This window comes from Myxine glutinosa, chromosome 1, assembly GCF_964187855.1.
Source record: "Myxine glutinosa chromosome 1, kmMyxGlut1.1, whole genome shotgun sequence".
Taxonomy (NCBI): Eukaryota; Metazoa; Chordata; class Myxini; order Myxiniformes; family Myxinidae; genus Myxine; species Myxine glutinosa.
Window position 1 is genome coordinate 207,045,602 of NC_136261.1, and position 19,647 is coordinate 207,065,248.

At 45.0% G+C, this 19,647-nt stretch overlaps 1 protein-coding gene across 6 annotated transcripts in view; it reads left to right on the plus strand.

The window, feature by feature from the left end:
* LOC137432920 (B-cell CLL/lymphoma 9 protein) overlaps positions 1 to 19,416 on the plus strand; it is a 110,321-nt gene extending 90,905 nt beyond the window's left edge. For all 6 annotated transcript variants that reach the window (XM_068125257.2, XM_068125283.2, XM_068125240.2 and 3 more), the window contains 3 exons: positions 15,942 to 16,307; positions 16,599 to 17,089; positions 17,310 to 19,416. In XM_068125257.2, coding sequence (XP_067981358.2) covers positions 15,942 to 16,307; positions 16,599 to 17,089; positions 17,310 to 17,633 — 1,181 coding nt within the window. In that variant the 3' untranslated portion in view covers positions 17,634 to 19,416. The remainder of the gene's footprint in view (positions 1 to 15,941; positions 16,308 to 16,598; positions 17,090 to 17,309) is intronic.
* Positions 19,417 to 19,647: the final 231 nt, after the last annotated feature.

Genomic DNA, 19,647 nt, shown 5'->3' on the forward strand with positions numbered 1-19,647 from the left:
CCTTCTCACCTCTCTCCATACGCTCCTCACCTTGCTTTACCTCCTCACGTACCCCCGAGACCTCCTCGCCCACACCTCGTCTTATCTCCTCCCCCATTTCTCCCATCTCTTTAATAGATGCTGCCCTCATCTGTTCCAATTCATTCCTCTGAGCATCCAATTTACCTTCCAACCCGATTTTCACCTCCTCTATCTGGTTCCCCATCTGTTTGATTTCCCGGGCAGATTGCTCCCCTATTGCCCGCAATTTGCCCTCCATAATATTTTCTAACCCCCCTAACCCATTCTTCACCCCTTCCATCTGGTTCTCCTGGGCAGCCATTCTGTTTTCCAACCCCGTTAACCCCTCTTTCATTTCCCCGATTTGGTTACCCACGTCATTCAGTTGGCCCCCCAATTTACCTGCTAGCCCTTCCAACCTGTTGTCTATCCCCTCAAATTTTTTGTCTAACTTCCCAATTTGGGCGCTGGTACCCAAACTCACGCCTTCTCACGCCTCACACCTCACACCTCACACACTCACGCCTCACACCTTCAAACACTTCATCCCTCATTGCCCCCATACTGTTTTCCAAACCTCCAATTTGGTTTCCCAATTGCTCACTATTCTTGGCCATAAGGGCCTCCATTTGAATCATAAAAAGGTTTAAATCCACCGGTGCTGCTACGGTCACGGGCGCAGATAAATTTGGTGCCGCTGCAACCACGTGCGCGAGCGCACCATTTTGTGCGCCTGAAACCCCCTCAACCGCCTCCTCATTGTTCTCCTCCTCCATTTCTCCCACATACATTTCCCTGGGGTTCTGGGTCGACTCTAACCCTTCTATCTCCCCCACCGGCATCCGGTCGCCTTGACCATCCATGGCACGATTTTAAATTTCGGATCTTATAAAATAAAATTTTGGGCCACTCGAAATTTTGAGCGCGCTATTCGCGCTTCAGGTCCGAATCCGACACTCCTGACACCAATTGTTACGGAACCCAACGTCGGCCTCTGTTCCCCTTACCGAGGGGGGATTAATCCCCTCGTCTCTGACTGACCGACGGGGTCCCTGACGCTGCCCAGCTACCTCCGGAAAGGCAGGTGCACAGCCCGGTTCGTACCGCGGACAGATGTTAATTGCCGAGCGGTTTTAGCAACCGCGGCACGAACTATTAACAGAAACTAACCCGATTCCGAAACGTTGGCCAAATCGTGCGACAGGTATTCAATGAAGGAAATCACTAAGACGACGGATGTGAAGAAGAGGAAGACAGCAGTAGGAAATACGAATATGATTTATTTGCTATTATTTACAGTCAAAAGAAACCAAGGAGGAGGAAAGATAATAAAATAAAATACAGAAGAAGAAGAGGACACAGTGCAAATTAGCTTACCTACTACAGTCTTACTTAACCCCAAGGACAAGACACACAGAACAAACTCACGTACACAGAAGGATGGAATGGAGGCAGGAACGAAGGACTGGAAGGAGAGAGGAAGGTTCAGCTGGAGCAGATGGTTCGGGCTTGATCCCGCACGGGACGTCGGGCTGGACCTCGACGGCCACTGATGCCACCGATCCTGGTTCCCGCGTGGTAACGGGTCGAAGCTGCCTGGTGGAGCCGACGCTGCCTGGTGGAGTCAACGCTGCCTGGTGGAGTCAAAGCTGCCTGGTGGAGTCAAAGCTGCGTGGTACTGCTCGTGGGGCTCCGTCACTTTTCTCACTCTCGACTCATCTGCCGCATCTCTCTCTCTCCGACTCCCTCAAAGGCTTCCGCGCACGCTTTTATAGCGCGCCTCCAGATCAACCCGCGCCACGCCCGAGCTGGTCTCTCACCGGTCCTGATTGGCGGGTCGGGGCTCGCTGGCTCCACCTTGTGATGACGATCGGCAGCCAACGCCCTGGATTCGGCGGCTCCTCCCCCTTCTTCTCTGATCTGACCACGTGTTCAATGGAGTTTTGCGGCGAAAACCACAAAGCAGCAGCGGCGAATGCAGAAAACCGCACGCGGAAAACCGCCCAATGCAGTTGGCAATTGATGACAAAAGGGGAATTGGAAGGGAATCTACCTTATTTGAATTCGGTGCAATGGAGTGTCAATTAATGGAAGACAAAGCCTTAATCTAATACACATAATAAGGAGATAACTACTGAACAGGGAGATCTATGATTTGCTACGTGATTGTATATGGAATAACTACGGGAACGACCTTTGACCTTTATACACAACAAATGGAGGAAGGAGGGTGATATTTACAACAATTTCATTACACTCCAATTTAAAAAAACACAGCAACACAATTCTCAAATCCACAAATATATATATATATATATATATATATATATATATATATATATATATATATATATATATATATATATATATATACAGTGGTACCTCGGCTTACGAGTTTAATCCGTTCCGTGACGGAGCTCGTAAGCCAAATCGCTCGTAAGTCAAAGCAAATTTTCCCATTCAAATGCATTGAAATGCTATTAATCCGTTCCAGCCTCAAAAAAAAAACACCAATTTTTTTTGTTAGGTGCTTTTAAATAACAAAAATGTACTTTATAAATAACAAATAATGTATAAACAAGCACGACCTCGTATATACTGTACATAATACAAGAGAATGTAAAGAAATAAACTGGTTTTATTAAGCAGAGGAGAAGAGCATGCCAGGTGAGGTGTGCGTGTTGTCGACTTGGCGAGGCAGTACGATCGTACTCCTTCTACGATATGTACGATTTTGAAGCAGAAGGAGTCCATAAAGGCTATAACGCCAGCCAAGGGCGTTACGATTATTTCAAAGCTCCGGACCTCTATCCATGAAGATATGGAGAAGTTGTTGTTTGTGTGGTTGAAGGAGAAGCAGCTCGCAGGAGATACCGTGACCGAGAGCATCATGTGTTTGAAAAGATTGAAACTCGGATATCGAGCACGGACCACGAGGTGTTTTTTCTTTTTTCTTAATCTCGGTTTCAGTGAACTTTTGCTCTGTGCTCACGTGTACTGTACCTGTACCTGTAATGGTACGTCAGAGGATGGCACCTGTTGTCATCATATTAAGTGCAAGATGTTCTGCATCGTAAGTTGGTACACCGTGGTCTTTCGGCGGTGTTTAAGCCGGCCGTCTTGGCTTCTGTCACCATTGGCATTGAGTCTTTCGATGTAGGTAGGTCGTTGTGTGCCGGTGCCTTGGCCGAATTCCTTCATTGCTGCATTGTTAGCTCACCTGGTTTTTTATACCACATCTTTGGTTATCGGACCAGCGAATGACGTCATCTCCTCCAAAGTATGGCTTATTCTCACTTGTCTTGGACGATCTTCTACTTCTAGCCTTCCACCGTGCATTTGGTGTCCACTGTACTTACTGTACAGTGCCTGGTAAAATTGATGTAATGGGTTTTTGACCGTCAACGCCATGAACCGTCAACCGCCATGAACCGTCAACGCCATGAACCGCTAACACTCAAAAGCCCATTTATCGCGCCTTATAAAGCAAAACGCAAACCGAAAGCCATGCCTCTCAAGCGAGGCGTGCTTCCGTGGTCACGTGATCCACAGGTGTAGCTCATTATACCCGCACGCGCGACACGCTTTGGCGGTCACGTGACCAGCCACTCTGGAGGCGGGGATCCCCGCCGATGACGTCACCGGCTGGAGCAAGGAGATTCCTCGCTCATGTATTTCGACGATTGCGTGTTTTATATCCAAGCAGAGATGCTTTCACGGCAAGATAACCGCGTGACCGGAACCGGAAGCCACAACCGGAAAATTCAAAAAAATAAATTTTTTGAGCTCGTACATCGGATCTCGGCTCGTATCCCAAAGCAACAAACCGCCCGAGCGACGGCTCGTATCCCGAAAAACTCGTACGTTGGGGCACTCGTAAGCCGAGGTACCACTGTATATATATATATATATATATGTATGTATGTATATATATATATATATATATATAGATAGATATATATATATACATATATATATATATATATACATATATATATATATATATATAGATAGATATATATATATACATATATATATATATATACATATATATATATATATATATAGATAGATATATATATATACATATATATATATATATACATATATATATATATATATAGATAGATATATATATATACATATATATATATATATATATAGATATATATATATATATACATATATATATATATATATAGATAGATAGATATATATACATATATACATATATATATATATATATATATATATATATATATATATATATATATATATATATATATATATATATATATGTCGGTCGAAGACCTCAAGGGAAGGAAGAAGAAGAAGAATCAGAGCAACAATGTTTAATGGGATCGATTACAAACACACAGTGTGGAGCGAGGCTCAAGAATGCACCGCCTAACACGCAGCGGGCAATTTCTCAAGACACTCGCTGAAAAATAAGTAAAAAGGCATTTCATTTATAGCAAAATATCAGACAAGAATCTGCGCTAAAGACATAGCAAACCCTGGGCCATAATGACAATACCTCCCATTGTCCCTTCCTACAGAAGGCCAAACTTAGACAAACAGATGTAAGCATTGGATGGGCTGAGCTTTTTTGGCTCTTTATCTAAACATATCAGACCCGAGCGCAGGTCGAAGAAAATATTCTCATACACTAGGCTAAATGGTAGATGAATGATTGGATACACGTGCTGAATACAATAACAATCGAGGATATGTAATGTCTATATTTCTCCCGAGGTTGGTTACGTCTTTGTTTTTAGGAGACATACTAGAAACTACAAAGATATATTAATTATTCCCTTTGCGAAGAAGGCGTTTAGCGACATGTTTTCCCTGTACGTGGGTCGCGAGCATATTATCTACTGTTTGGCACATACATTCAAGGACTTGTTTACTGGGCTAAGGATCCACCCTGCACGTCGAGCCTCGAAACCACATTTTGTCCACTCACCTCTGCCTGCAGCTGAGTTCAAATCAGTTTTCAGAAGCACGATATATAATTTCAGATGTTATACTCAATTGAGTCATGGGGTTTAAACCCTAATGGCTAACAGTTCCTTCCTTTGTCTTTACAAGACAACTCCTTGGAAAGACACCGTATACCCCAGTGGTCAGCATCCCAATTAGTCACATGCCAGGCACGACATAGCGTCACGCATGCTCAAGAAAGATATCGGCCCTAACTGGCCGTCTAACATTCAACGTATGAATTGTTAGCCATAATTCGCGACGACGGCGCCTGGTTTAAGAGATTGCTGCCGCCCGGCCGGATTCCGAATCCACCCTCGTCACGGCGTAGGTGCGACCCGGTTGCCAGCCAGATTTAGGGGCCCTCTTTATGCAGGCGTGGTCCTCGCGAATTAGGGCAAACAATCGACGTCCAATGCCATCAAGCTTTGTACATGTGATTGCTGGGTGGTGTAAGTGGTGGTGAGGGTGGTTCTTCCGGATACATGTTTGCCATCCGCTCCTTACTGCTGGCATAATAGCAATAACCTTTAAAAGAACCTACACTTTCTAAATCACAGGTATAATCATCCCAACTAAAATTTATCAGAATCCCAAGCATCAATAGGTTCATCGTTTTCCCCACATACTCCTTCCTTTTCTGCCAATAACATATCCAAAGCCACTTGATTCTGCATCACCATCGTTCGCATATGCACTAATTCGTTTTCCAATTGTAGTTCTGCGATTCGGGTTTCGTTTCCAATTCGTTCCATTACTAATGCGAGACTATCTATTCGCCAATCATTCATAATACATAAGAGGCGTTAGCCAGTACACGCAAGGGGTTTTCCACACAAGTATCACAGTCATCACAAAAATCAATACAGGCAGCAGCCAGTTCCCACATGGGATCAACACAAGTATCACAGTCATCACAAAATTCAATACAATTTTCTGGAGCGCTGGTCACAACTGCCTTGTTGAAGGGCCCATTCAGGTCGACGGCCTCTGTGGTCAAGATCATGGTCTTCCGACGGCGGTTTCTTCATCGTCCATCCTGAAAAATACTTTCTTACACACACCATGGTCAAATTCCTAGCCCCCCCGTCCCACCAATTGGCATTTAGTTACCTTATCTCTCAGATGGTTGGCTTATTCATAGCCGCATTTCCTGTGTCGTGTCTGGAAATTCGAATGCCATATTTACTTTCACCAATTTCCGAAAATACCTTCCTTTTAATCATCTTCCCTACATCTAATAATACATGATTTACCAAATTTACCTTGGGAAAAATGGATCCCAGATAACAAGTCCCTCCCCACTGGTCGGGTAAGTATGGATATGCTTTATTTCCGCAAATAAACATTACTCCATGGGGTGGGATAAGGGCCGAGGCCATGCATTTACTGATCTCAACGCGGGTGGCGCTTGGTGCTCCCCAAGATATGGTTAGCTTGGTTACGTTATGCTGGGCTAGGTCATCTATGGTTATTACAAGGGGGCCTCCCTTTTCTCTCCCTCTGGTGTCGGATGGCAGGGTATGGGTACATTCCGAGGTTCCCATCTGAACGTGTCCCTTTCCTATAAGACACACCCGTCCCTTTTGCTTTGTCACCCAGACTGGATCAGGTGGTTTGTCTAACAAAGCCTGCTTAATGGGTGGGGTATATCGAAACTCCCGGGAACACACTGCTGGGGATTTTGGGCCTATCAGTTCCAAGGTTGTGGTCAGACATGGGGTACGCAAGGGTCCTGAGCACATATCTCGTAGGGACAGGGGCAGCACTACCATTTCTATCCCTGTCGTACTGGTGTGGGGAAAATGCATGCACATCCAACAACGTGATCGGTTCTGTACCTTCGCCATTGCACGGGTCACTGTCCAATACGTATTTTCCTTTGGCTTTTTCCTGCTTTCGATCCGTCGGTGCGGAATTAATATGTATGAGATGCATGGTGGCCTATAGTCGTAGGGGGTCTGTGACGTCATGAATTCACATTGTAGTATCAGAGTAGTGCCGCTGTTCAGTAATACATGCGTGGTTAAATTGTTCGAGTCCTTTCCCCATTTGTAACCTGGCCTGGCCATGTTTACTATTGGTGCGCTGCCTTGTCGTGGCGCTTGCTTCAGACGACTGAGGGCAGCAAAACCTGTCTTCCTTCCATGTGAGTCTGTGTACAACGCCCTCCACATTATCCGTGTCCATACGTCTTCCTTTACATGGCAGCAGGGTATATTTATCCTCTGACCCCAGATAACTCTCTGCCGGTAGACCTTAATGGTTTGGTCGCCATATGCATATGTCTCCGTGTTCGCCCAACCTTGGTTCGAGCGCAGTCTTACGGGTGAAATGCTTCACCAGCACGTAATCTCCTGCCTCGAAGGTGTGGATAGGCTTGCTTGCTGGCTCCGGCAGGGCCTCCCGAGCACGTTCATGTATGCTGCGTGCCACATGGGATAGACCTATGCAAAACTTTAGAAGCATGTCATCCATGATAGGTAATTCAAGGGCTGCCATATCCACTACCAATACATGCTTAAAGGACATACAAGGCGGTAAATTGAAAAAAAAATCGAACTGGATATGACAGAACGGCCCGACGGGAGCCGGGTGACCCACGTTGTGGCGGCGTCTGGGGGGTGCCCCCCTATTATGCCGTTGACATATAGCGCACGAGCGACAGACCATGGTAACCACAGTCGAAAGGCCTGGTGCTGCCCAGGTGGAAGTGACCTGCCTCATCACCCCCCTATGGCACACATGGCCATTTTGATGCGCCATGCGTGCCAACCATGGCAATAAAGCTCGCGGTGCCACGGGTTTGTCATTAATCGTCCACATTTGTCCTTCTGCGGGGCGCTGAGCTCCCAATTTAATCCAATCTTGATGTTCTACGTTTGAGGCCGCGGCTTGTAATTGTATTACATCGAACTCTGTAGGTGCGGATGTCGGAACGTCTGTCTGGGCAGTCGCTTTAGCGCCCTGTTTGCGCGTAACTACTGGCATATTATACCCAACCTGTTGGTTTGCCGCTAGTGCTGCTGCTTCATCGGCTCGGGCGTTTCCACGGGCCACAGCGTCGTCTGTACGCTGGTGACCTCGGCATTTAACTACAGCTATTTCACGTGGAAGCATAATACTATGAAGCAGATTTCGCACTAAGTCCCCATTTTTAATGAGTGCTCCCGCTGAAGTGAGGAACCCTCTCATTTTCCATATGGCCCCTTTGTCGTGGACCACTCCGTGTGCGTATGCCGAGTCTGTATAAATTGTCACTGCTTTTTCCTCGCTTACTTCGCACGCTCTCGTGAGTGCGTATAGTTCAGCTTGTTGTGCTGACCAGGTGGGCGGGAGGCGGCCGCTTTCGACCGTCTCCGTATCCGAGCATACTGCGTACCCAGATAACAGGGATCCGTCCCATGCCCGTTTGGCTGAACCATCGACGTAATAGGTGTGATCGGCTTCCTGTAGCGGAGTGTCCTGTAAGTCAGGCTTTACTGTTGATATTAATTCGACCATGTCCGTGCAAACGTGCGGGATTCCCTCCTCCTTTGTTGGCAAAAGTGTCGCTGGGTTAAGAATGGTACACCGCATCACCGTCACGTTGGGTGCCATAATTAATGCCGTTTCGTATTGCATCAGTCGAGTGGCTGTGAGATGTTGTGTGTTTCGCTGTTGTAGTAGTGTATGGACGCAATGCGGTACCTGTAAAAGGACCGGATGTCCCATAACTATGTCGGCCGTCCGCTCAACTGCGTATCGGGCAGCCGCCACGGCTTGTAAACACAGCGGAAAGCCTTGTTCTACCGCATCAAGCTTTTTGCTGAAATAGGCTACTGGACGTTCCCTATCTCCATGAGTCTGAGTTAATACGGATTGTGCGAATCCCCCTACTGCATGGGTGAAAAGTGTGAAGGCCTTTTTATAATCGGGAAGGCCTAAGGTTGGGGCCGTTATCAGGGCTCGTTTGAGTCCTTCGTAGCAGCGTATTCGACTGTCCGTCCAGTTCACCATCCGTGGCTGGTCGTTTTTCGTCGCCTCATACAGAGGTTTTGCTAGTAACGCATAGTCAATTATCCATGTACGACAGTACCCTGCCATTCCCAGAAATCGCAACAAACACACTAACACTTCACTGTTATCCTTCACTTCACTTCAAAATTTCACTGTTATCCTATCAATACCTGGACATTTTTTTCCCTTCCTTCCTAGATACGCGAATTTCACACCAGTATAAACCCACTGGAAAAATTATCTGAAAAATAACGAAATCGTCTCCAAGTTCTCTAACTAATCTCCATTCGCAATCACCAATTTTACCCTCCTATGCATTTTGCCTTAGGTTTTAGAACCTAGAGTCTACCAAAAACAACAACTAGCCTCCCAAAGCCATTTCCCTGCAAGAGCGGAGGTTAGCCTTGCGGTCCACATGACAATCTTCTTCATTTTGCTCTATCACCTCCCTTTGAGCAATAATTTAATTGATGTGATTCCCACATACCTGGTGGAGTTCTGTTCACCTGGTCTGCAGAGCCGTGATCCAATCTTCACCAGCCCCCAATCACCTTCTTATCACAAAACAACAGTCCATAACTAACCACTTTTCTTTATTTCTTGTCTTTTCCATCAACTTTTATAACCTTTTCCTCCACTTTCTCATCAATTCCTGCAGTCACCTGTCATTGACAAGTAATCCATCTGATTCGACTTTCCAATTTAATCATCTTTGCACTTTCCATGACCTTCTTCACACTTCCTTTTAAACCTTTTCTTCAGACACAACCCACATGAGTTATGAATACAATTTCCCCTTTCAGGCACGTGTCTAGTCACTCACAAAGTGTCCATAAGACAACGTCATTATATTTCACAGAACTCCACCACTCTATTAAATCCTAAACATGCCCAATGGGCAATCCACGAAAAAAAATCAAAGCATTTTCAGTCCCCCTTTTCTCATACACTAGCCAATGTAAGTCAGCCAAACATAAATAAAGAGGTTCCAGCGAGTTGTGACCTCCATAACTCTAAACAACTCCGCTGGCACCTTTTAAAACAAACTTTCCCAGTCACTTACTAAAATAAAGTGCAGCTCTTGTCCGTAGATATACGTTAACCAAGGTTACATGAGACTTGACAACAATATTCCTGCCCCGTGGAGCAAGGCATCAGAGACAACTCCCCTCTCCACCTGAACTTATCCCAGGTAGAATTTAGCTACCTACAGAGAAAGTACCTGCTCAACACATTTACAAACCAATTCGTCCCCTCGTATTAGGGGACGTCACAAATGTTCCACCACAATTCACAGCAGGTGACCACCCACCTGCCTTCTGTCGAAGTCCAGTTCAATTTCCATTCACAGATAGACAGACAGACAGATAAACAGACCGGGTGAAACCATAACCATCCATCCTTCCGATTGGACTCATGTCAGCATCACATGTCATTCTTGCCTTCATTCAACGCATTCTGCCATCCCATGTCGGCCAAATACAAGCCCCGGCCATGCCGTTGAATAAACACCCAGTCGGTTGACAGCCTATCATTTTTGACTTTCACTCCCAATTTTACTCATCCGGATTGCCCAACGCCCGTAGGCAATTTGGGGAACCCCTTGTCAATCCATGACACACATCAATGACACACACACAATAAACACAAATACACGCTGCAATGACAGATCATTCATTCCCTTATACACAAATACCTGTGCTCACTCCAACACATTCAGTGCGTAGCTTAACTTAAAATACTCATCGTCCTACCTTTCTTGGGCTAGTCCCTCCTGGTAGTCCTAAGGTCGGGTCGCCCCCCGATCCCTAACCTTAAACGCAGTTCTCACGCCGGAGTAACTTAACACCTATTATCTATCACCCACATATGGGTCTACCTGCTTCCCACGCAGGAAGCTTACCTGAGGGATATCCCTCCTTATCTCGGGCGCCCTGTATAATCGATTCATTACCCACTGCTGCTCTGGTTTAAACTAAATATGGTTCGGAATGCAAGCCAGGTGGTACAGCCGACAGAGGTCCACACGTCCAAAGCAAGGCAGGAGGCTTCAATTTCGATGTGCAAAAATTGCTTACCCAAATTAGGTGCCGGCAGGCCTCCTTCCCGACCTAGAACGTGAGGGTCCACCTCGTCTGCACACTTGGATGATCCCACTTCTGACACCAAAATTGTCGGTCGAAGACCTCAAGGGAAGGAAGAAGAAGAAGAATCAGAGCAACAATGTTTAATGGGATCGATTACAAACACACAGTGTGGAGCGAGGCTCAAGAATGCACCGCCTAACACGCAGCGGGCAATTTCTCAAGACACTCGCTGAAAAATAAGTAAAAAGGCATTTCATTTATAGCAAAATATCAGACAAGAATCTGCGCTAAAGACATAGCAAACCCTGGGCCATAATGACAATACCTCCCATTGTCCCTTCCTACAGAAGGCCAAACTTAGACAAACAGATGTAAGCATTGGATGGGCTGAGCTTTTTTGGCTCTTTATCTAAACATATCAGACCCGAGCGCAGGTCGAAGAAAATATTCTCATACACTAGGCTAAATGGTAGATGAATGATTGGATACACGTGCTGAATACAATAACAATCGAGGATATGTAATGTCTATATTTCTCCCGAGGTTGGTTACGTCTTTGTTTTTAGGAGACATACTAGAAACTACAAAGATATATTAATTATTCCCTTTGCGAAGAAGGCGTTTAGCGACATGTTTTCCCTGTACGTGGGTCACGAGCATATTATCTACTGTTTGGCACATACATTCAAGGACTTGTTTACTGGGCTAAGGATCCACCCTGCACGTCGAGCCTCGAAACCACATTTTGTCCACTCACCTCTGCCTGCAGCTGAGTTAAAATCAGTTTTCAGAAGCACGATATATAATTTCAGATGTTATACTCAATTGAGTCATGGGGTTTAAACCCTAATGGCTAACATATATACATATATATATATATATATATATATATATATATATATATATATATATATATATATATATATATATATATATATATATATATATATATATATATATATATATACATATATATATATATATATATATATATATATATATATATATATATATACATATATATATATATATATATATGTATAGATATATACATATATGTATGTACTTAATAATCACATGAAATTAGGCATTTTTGAGGTTAGCATATGTCAGATAAAAACGCATCTTGCTTTCCGTGATCAGTGCCGTGCCAAATGTGACTATAGACATACGGTCGTATATATAGAGTCAGCGGGTGAGAAAGCGATCGAACTACAAAATGTGATGAAGGCACAGCAACGACTCGATCAGATGTAGTTAGGTAGAAGGTAGGTTGATCGTGACTTAAAGAGGATCGTCTACTGCAGTCCCGTAAACGGTGTCAATCCCTGAGATGGATGCGTGATGGTTGCTTTCGTGGTTTTTTTTTTTTTTTTTTTTTTTTTTTTGTATACTGAATCGAGGCTCGTGAAAGAGCTGACATTTACTTCACAAACAAATCAACCAGACAAACAAAATATATAAAAAGAGGGAGCGGAAGACAAGAGAAGGGGAAGCACACAAACACTTGAGAGCACACAACATTTAAGAGCAGGGAGATGTGTGGGAGGGAGAGGGCTTGTGGGGAGGAGGCGTGGGAAGGGGGGGGGGGGGGGTGGGAGAAGTATAAAACACAAGGACACCAAGGACTTCCAGGACAGACGTTGGTATTTCAAAAAAGTGGAATTGGGGTGAAATTAGCGGGGAAAGAAAAGATCAAGGTTTTGGATGGGGGAAGATAAGAGATGGTGGTGAACAGCTGTTTTAAAGACCTGGAGGGTGGAGTGGGATTGAAGAGAGTGAGGGAGTTTGTTCTAGAGGCGGGAGAAAAGAGGAATGAAGGAGTGAAGGTGAGCAGAGAGTCTTGATTTTGGCAGTTTAACCATAAGAGGGTTGCAGGCAGATCTTGTGCGACCTGTAGGAATATTTGCGGGACAGAGCCCAGAGAGAGCTGGGGGGGCAAGGCCAGAGAGGAGTCGGTAGAAGACGGAAAGACCACCAACCTGCCTGCGGTGAGTGAGTGAGAGGCCCTTGGAGTTAGCTTCATCGCGGGAGATTCCAATGATTCTGAATGCTTTGGTTTCAACAGCGTGCAGCCGAGCTGGGTGTGACGCAGGTGCACCAGCCCAGAGGGGAGAACAGTTTTCCATTGAGCTGCGGATGAAAGCCTTGTATGTGGTGAGGAGCTCAGGTGTGCCAAGGAAGGACTTCGCACGACGGAGGATGCCCAGTCGGCGACTGGCTTTGGAGGCCAGATTTGAAATGTGGTTTTCCCAGGAAAGATCATGGCAGATAGTGAGACCCAAAAGCTTGAGTGACAGAACTTTTTGGAGAGGATTATTCAGAAAGTGGATGGGAGGGTTTTCCAGTCGATCTTTTCGGAGAGACATCGTAAGAGTGTGAGATTTGTCAGGATTGAAAGACATGGTCCACTTGTTTGCCCAGTCTGTGATTTTGTCCAGGTCTGCAGAGAGTGAGGAGGCTGCAGACTGCCGATCTGAGGGATGAAGAATGGAGCGACAGAGAGTAGAGTCATCAGTAAAGAGATAGAGAGGATTTTCAAGAGAGTCAGAGAGATCATTGATGAAGACCAGAAAAAGCACAGGGCCCAGAACACTGCCTTGGGGAACTCCAGCCTGAACAGGAAGAGGAGATGAGAGAAACCCATTCAGGGCCACACGTTGACTACGACTAGAGAGGAAGTCCGCCAGCCATGCGTGGAGATTTCCATGGATACCAAAAGAGGAGAGTTTGGTGAGCAGAGCGGGGTGCCAGACCGTATCGAAGGCACGTGATATGTCAAGGGAGACAGCTCTAATTTCCTGTTTGGCATTGAGAACCTCCATCCATTGTTGAGAAAGCAGAAGCAGCATGTCCAGAGTAGAGTAGAGAGTGTTGTTGGTTTGGTTAAGGAAATAGTTCATTCGTTATTATCGGATGCAGAACTGATGATACAGTCCTTTGTTTCATGTTTCCGATGTGCCGGTTTCTGATGTTTCCGATGACGTCGCAGTGATTTTTGATAAATACCTCGTGATGTCCCGTGCTCGTGGCGGCTCTCGGCATTTCGGGATTGGCGCGTGTTTCGTCAAAAGGCGTTTTGGGTTGGCGCGAGTCTCGCTTCTCGACGTTTTGTCGCACGGCATGTCGGGATTGATGCGCGTTGTTCTTTCGACGTGTCCATTTGCTGCATGAAGCGCAAGAACGAATGGCCATATGACCAGGTGCGTGTTTCTTCTCACTACGGTTCTTGGTTGGTGCACGTAGAGCGAGAAAACGAAACGCCGAAGGACCGGGTGTGTGTTGTGTGTTGCTGAGTGAGGCTTTGCAAAGTGATACTTGGACGATTGCAAGCCACGTTGGAGCTGCAACTATTGCCAGTAGAGCAAGACTCATTTGGACTGCATGTCGGGTGAATACTTGCGTCTCCGGAAGAGTGTGAGAACGCCTGTTGAGCACTCATAATACTGAAGAGGCCGACTTAGAGGATTATTTGGGAAACTCGGAGTGGAGCCGGAATCCAAGGCCCACCATTCATTGGACAATCCCAGAGAGGATGCGTGAGCATCCAAGGGAAAGCTCTATGTGGAGGCGGATTCGGACTAACCGCTGACAACAGGGAATATCGCACCACTTTTACTATGATACCTGTATTTTGATACAATTATTGTCTGAGTACTGCAAGTGCTGTCGTAGTCATTGTAGCACGCCCATAAGTCATAGACACCGGCTAACAGGTTCCCCCGGTTGAAAAACCGGGAAAACCCTTACAGCATAAGCCATCCCACATTCCTATATGATTAACAGGTACATTAATGGAAAACGGACAAAGAAACACTGGATATGGAATTTTAACCTATATTCATTGCATCATGAATAGACATAGAATATGACAAGATGAATAGACATGAATAGACAAGATGGGGAGAGAGGGGGAAGGACACAAACACAACATTTGAGAGCGGGACATCGAGAGAACTGTGGGAGGGATAGGGCTTGGGGGGAGGGGGGAGGCATGGGAAGGGGGGTGGAGGATGTGAGAGGTATAAAACACAGGGACACTGCAAGGACTTCCAGGAAAGGAGTTGGAATTTCAAAAGAGTGGATCTAGAGTGAATATTCCCTGTTTGTCGTTGAAGGCGGCAAAAAGGGTTGGCGTCAGGAAGGGCATCCGGCCGTAAAACATTGCTTCAAAAAGGGGACCAAAAAACAACAACTACCACGGTCCCCGAAAAGGCCAACCCCCGCTTTGCGGGGAAAAATGGCCTCTAAACGGTGGTTTATTCATTGCATCATGAGGCAAGCACTGATACTGTAACATCAAACAGTCCAAAAGGTTTGTTTGAATGGTGCTGGGTTTTATTAATATTTTGTTTATGATATAACTAACTCCTGCAAAGTTTTCTTGGCCAGTATGAATATGAGAAAAACTGTTAAAAGTATTGGTCAATCCTTGTGAAAATTCTTTTCATGTTTTGACAGTTGCATGGGTTACATGACAACAAGATAATGGTTTAGCTTTCTCGCTGATATCTTGCACAGTTTGCATCTCACTTTGACCAAACTCTGACGTACTAAACATAAATATCAATGTGAAAGAAAATCCAATTGTCGTGATGATGTCTACGATGTCTCTTATAACGAGTTCCAGGTTTTTTTGACTTTTCTATCACCTGAGTACTGCTTCACTTCCTGCAATTTTTACTTCCGTGCATTTGGGGTATTTTGGGTTGTGCTACAGTTTCAGGGTATAGTCAGTTTTTTTCAGGTAAAGATGTATGATGAATTTCGTAACTTGTGGCTAAATAGCATGATGTATTGTTTTTCTCATTGTGCATGATATTACCACTATCTCTTCTTTTTCCAACCCTTCTCCTTATCCAACCTAAGTTCCTTTCCCACCTCAACTTCCTGGTCCACCAATCAGCAGTTGCGGCATGGTGATTGGGCCTGGAACAGGAGTTGGAGTTGGTGGTGGTCATCCTGGTCCCATGCCACCTACCGGTCCCCAAATTGTTGCAGGCCTGCCTCCTCCATTTCCAGGATCTGCGCCTGAACCCCCATTGCGAGAAAATCCAATTGCCGTGATGATGTCAAGGATGTCCCAGTTCCCAATGCCATCAGCGGTCCCTCTCTATCACGATGCAATCCAGACACTTTCGAGCCCCGATGATGAGCAAGGAGGATCCCCTGACTGCCCCACTGGTGGACCAGGGGGACGTTCACCTGGTGGAGGAGCACGGCCACCTATGGGGGGTGAGAATAGTCATAGTTTTGGGGATATCTGAATCATTTATTTTGAGATTTCTAGAGTGCTCGTTGGAAATTTTGAATTGCCAAAATTCTGGGAGACCATTATAGAGGAAAACAGGTGGCAATGGGAGATTGTGGGGAGAAACAAGGGTTTAGTATGAGTTTAAGTCATAGGCATTTTCCTGCAGTATCAAACCATAATTGTCTTACTTTGCACAAACAAATTATTACTGAACTTAAGTGACACCTCCTTCCCTGTTTCTCTCCATAATCCCCTACCCCTCCACCACACAGGTCTGAGTCGTAGTCGACCTCCACAGCCACTTCCTCCCCATGATCCCTCCCTCCTCTCCTCCCACCAGCCTCCACCTTCACTTGGGATCATGACATCAGTTTCTTCGATGATGCATGGGGGTGGGAATTTAGGTGGAACACCCACCAGGCCTGTTTATCCATCTCCGATGATGCATCAGATTCCACCAGATGCGATGTTGCCACCTCCTTCAGCTGCCTCAATGCATCACCAGGGCGGTCGTACACCAGGCTCTCATAATGCACTTCAAGCACGCTTTCCCACAGGCGCTGTCACCGATGCTTTTGGGGTCTTAGGTATGACACGAGGACAGCCAATGGGAGACTGTTTTCCTGGAGCAGGAGCGGAGCTTCTTGGAGATCCAGACTTACAAGAAGTTATGCGTGCTGGAGCTTCTGGTCTCCCAGAGTTTGACCTATCCCGCATCATTCCTGCAGAAAAGCCTAGCCAGACACTGCAGTACTTCCCTCAGGTTTGCTTTCGCTATAATGTTTTCTCTTCTACCGGTACCTTCTGTGTGCCTATTATGTCGTGCTGTGTTGTGCTCTCTTCCCCGTTTCTGCATTAAACATGCTTGCTTGTCTATGTTCATTTCTATTTTCACTTTTTCTCCACTATCTCATTCATCTTAAAACACATAAATTCCCTCCTCCATCAAAATTCGTTCCTTCTTTTCTCCTATATTTACTCAGGTTGCCTCCCGTGCATCACACAAGCACCGGGCCACCTTTCCTCAGTTTCCAGGACCCCGCAGCATGCTGGGAAACCGAGCAGCATTCATCATAACAACAGGAGGAGGACCAATCCCCCATGAGCTACCTTTAGCTCGACCCCCACTTCCTCCTCTCCCCACAGATATGCTGTTAGGGGGGCTACCCCCACCTGGACCTACCAAAGGTGGAGATGTCACGGTTGCTGCAATGTTGCCACCTCTTGCGCAAAGCATGTTGGGAGGAGGGCGAGGAGGTGCAGGGGAACTTCCTGCAGGTTACGGACATCCAGGACTGCCTTATTAAATGTAGGGGAAAAAAAAAGAATATCAGGTAAAAATAAGGTAAGCCAGGAAAATTTGTAAATATGTGTATCCTGACTTGCTGCATTTAATTGAAAAAAAATTGGATGCTGACGCAGTGGCTCAAATCTGTCAACCTGCTGGCTCTTTGGTGGGATTGAAATGAAAATACTCACCCTGCCAATTGTACCTACCCTGAAACTGAGCTCAGAACTTTGCATCATATCCCGGTGATATGGGACCAGAACGAAACAAGTTCACTGCCATCCAGTACGCTGGAGCTTTACGTTCACCACAGAGCACATCGGTCGATTCGGATTGAAAACGGACACTGACGCAAACTGGAATCTCGCGTTCGGAAACAAAGTAAACAAATTTTATTTGGGAGGCATTATTTTGTTTTCCTCTCCCAATCCCCGAGAAAATTTATAAACCATTGACATTGATTCTTTTAGCTATCTTTACCTCACAGTAGAGTCTATTTTACATAGATTTTTGCCTGGTCAAGCACAGCATTTTACAGACTGTACAATGAATGGCCTTTTGTTCTTCCATACTTTGCATCAACTTGCTGCTTTTTGGAAATGAAGTATGTGAAAAAGACAATGAAATTTGTTTTTTTAAGGTTATGGCAGGGGTGGTGGGGGGACGTGGGAAATCGGGAATTTGAGGTGTGGAAAGTGCAAAGTTATCATACATACCCGAACAACGTCTTTCCTCTTCCTTCACCTTCTTTTCTTTCTCTGTGCGCAGATTTACTTTCATCCCTACATATTTTAATCTTCGTTCTCACCTCGCATATTTATCTCTTTCTCCTCACGATTTCTCAGCGGATGCATTCACGTTTCAAATACCAATAATGTCGCAGTGCTTCCCTGGCCTTTTAAGACGTTTGGCTAGGAACGCATAAATCATGTCCGAACCGTTTTGTATTCCCCAAGAAGGCTTAAAAAGCCTAAAAAAATAGTTCTCTAAGATTGGTTGTTGATGTTTTGCAACTCCATGTGACCACTCCCCATTGCCATTTCTGGTGGTGGTTTGTGATACTGAAGTGTACAGATATGTCACTGATGTTTTTTGTTATATTGTAATTTCGACATATTCTTAGTTTAATTTTTTTTTCAGCGTTTTGACACCATAGGCAGCTGAAGAACGTGTTAATTATAATAATTATTGTTGTATTTTTATTTGCCTTTGTAAAGTATTTTTGTAATGCATCGTCAAGACAAGTTCTGCAAATATTTCATTACGATTACCGTTGTTATTATTATTATTATTGTTATCAGTAATAATGAGAGCGATCAACGTTTTCAGGGAATATGGGGCGAGAATATTGGCTCGGAGTTAGGAAAGCCTCCATTCCCAGCCTGCTAGGTCTCTATATGAGAATTTCTGCTAAAAGAAAGGATTTCAAGCTTACCTTTTCACCTCAATGTTGTGCCGCCATGCAAGATTGGCCATCTGCTTAGCAGGATAAGTTATTTTGTTTTCGCTGTAATAGTTTGCTCAAGAAATGGTTTCACAACTTTCGTGAAAGAAGGTGAGCAGTTTTTGTTATCTTGTGGTGGAAATGCTGCATGAGGTGAGCTCAGTTCACTCGTTTATATCAGATTGGTAAACTTTTATGAAGAAAAAAAAAACCAACAAATGTTTCTGTTTTGACAAATTCCAATGGTTTATCTTTTGCAATTTTACGTTTCTTTTGAATCGAGAAGACTTATTTTGGGCTGAATATAGGTATAAATATGTGTATAAAACAAGACAAATTGCAGTCGTGTGCCAACCTTGGACTGTTTGTGTGTGATTTTCTCATTCTTGAACTTTTGTGGTACAAGCGCAACAGCGCAACAGTGAACATCTCTGCAAACCCAATAAGTCATAAAATAAGTCCTGTGCCGAATGCACCGAAATCCAACGGGAAATCGTCGATGGGAGCTAAAATGTGACATATTTCACTACTAACCATGGTCCTACCACTACTTGCAATTTCCATCAACTTCATTGTTTTCCAGAAAATC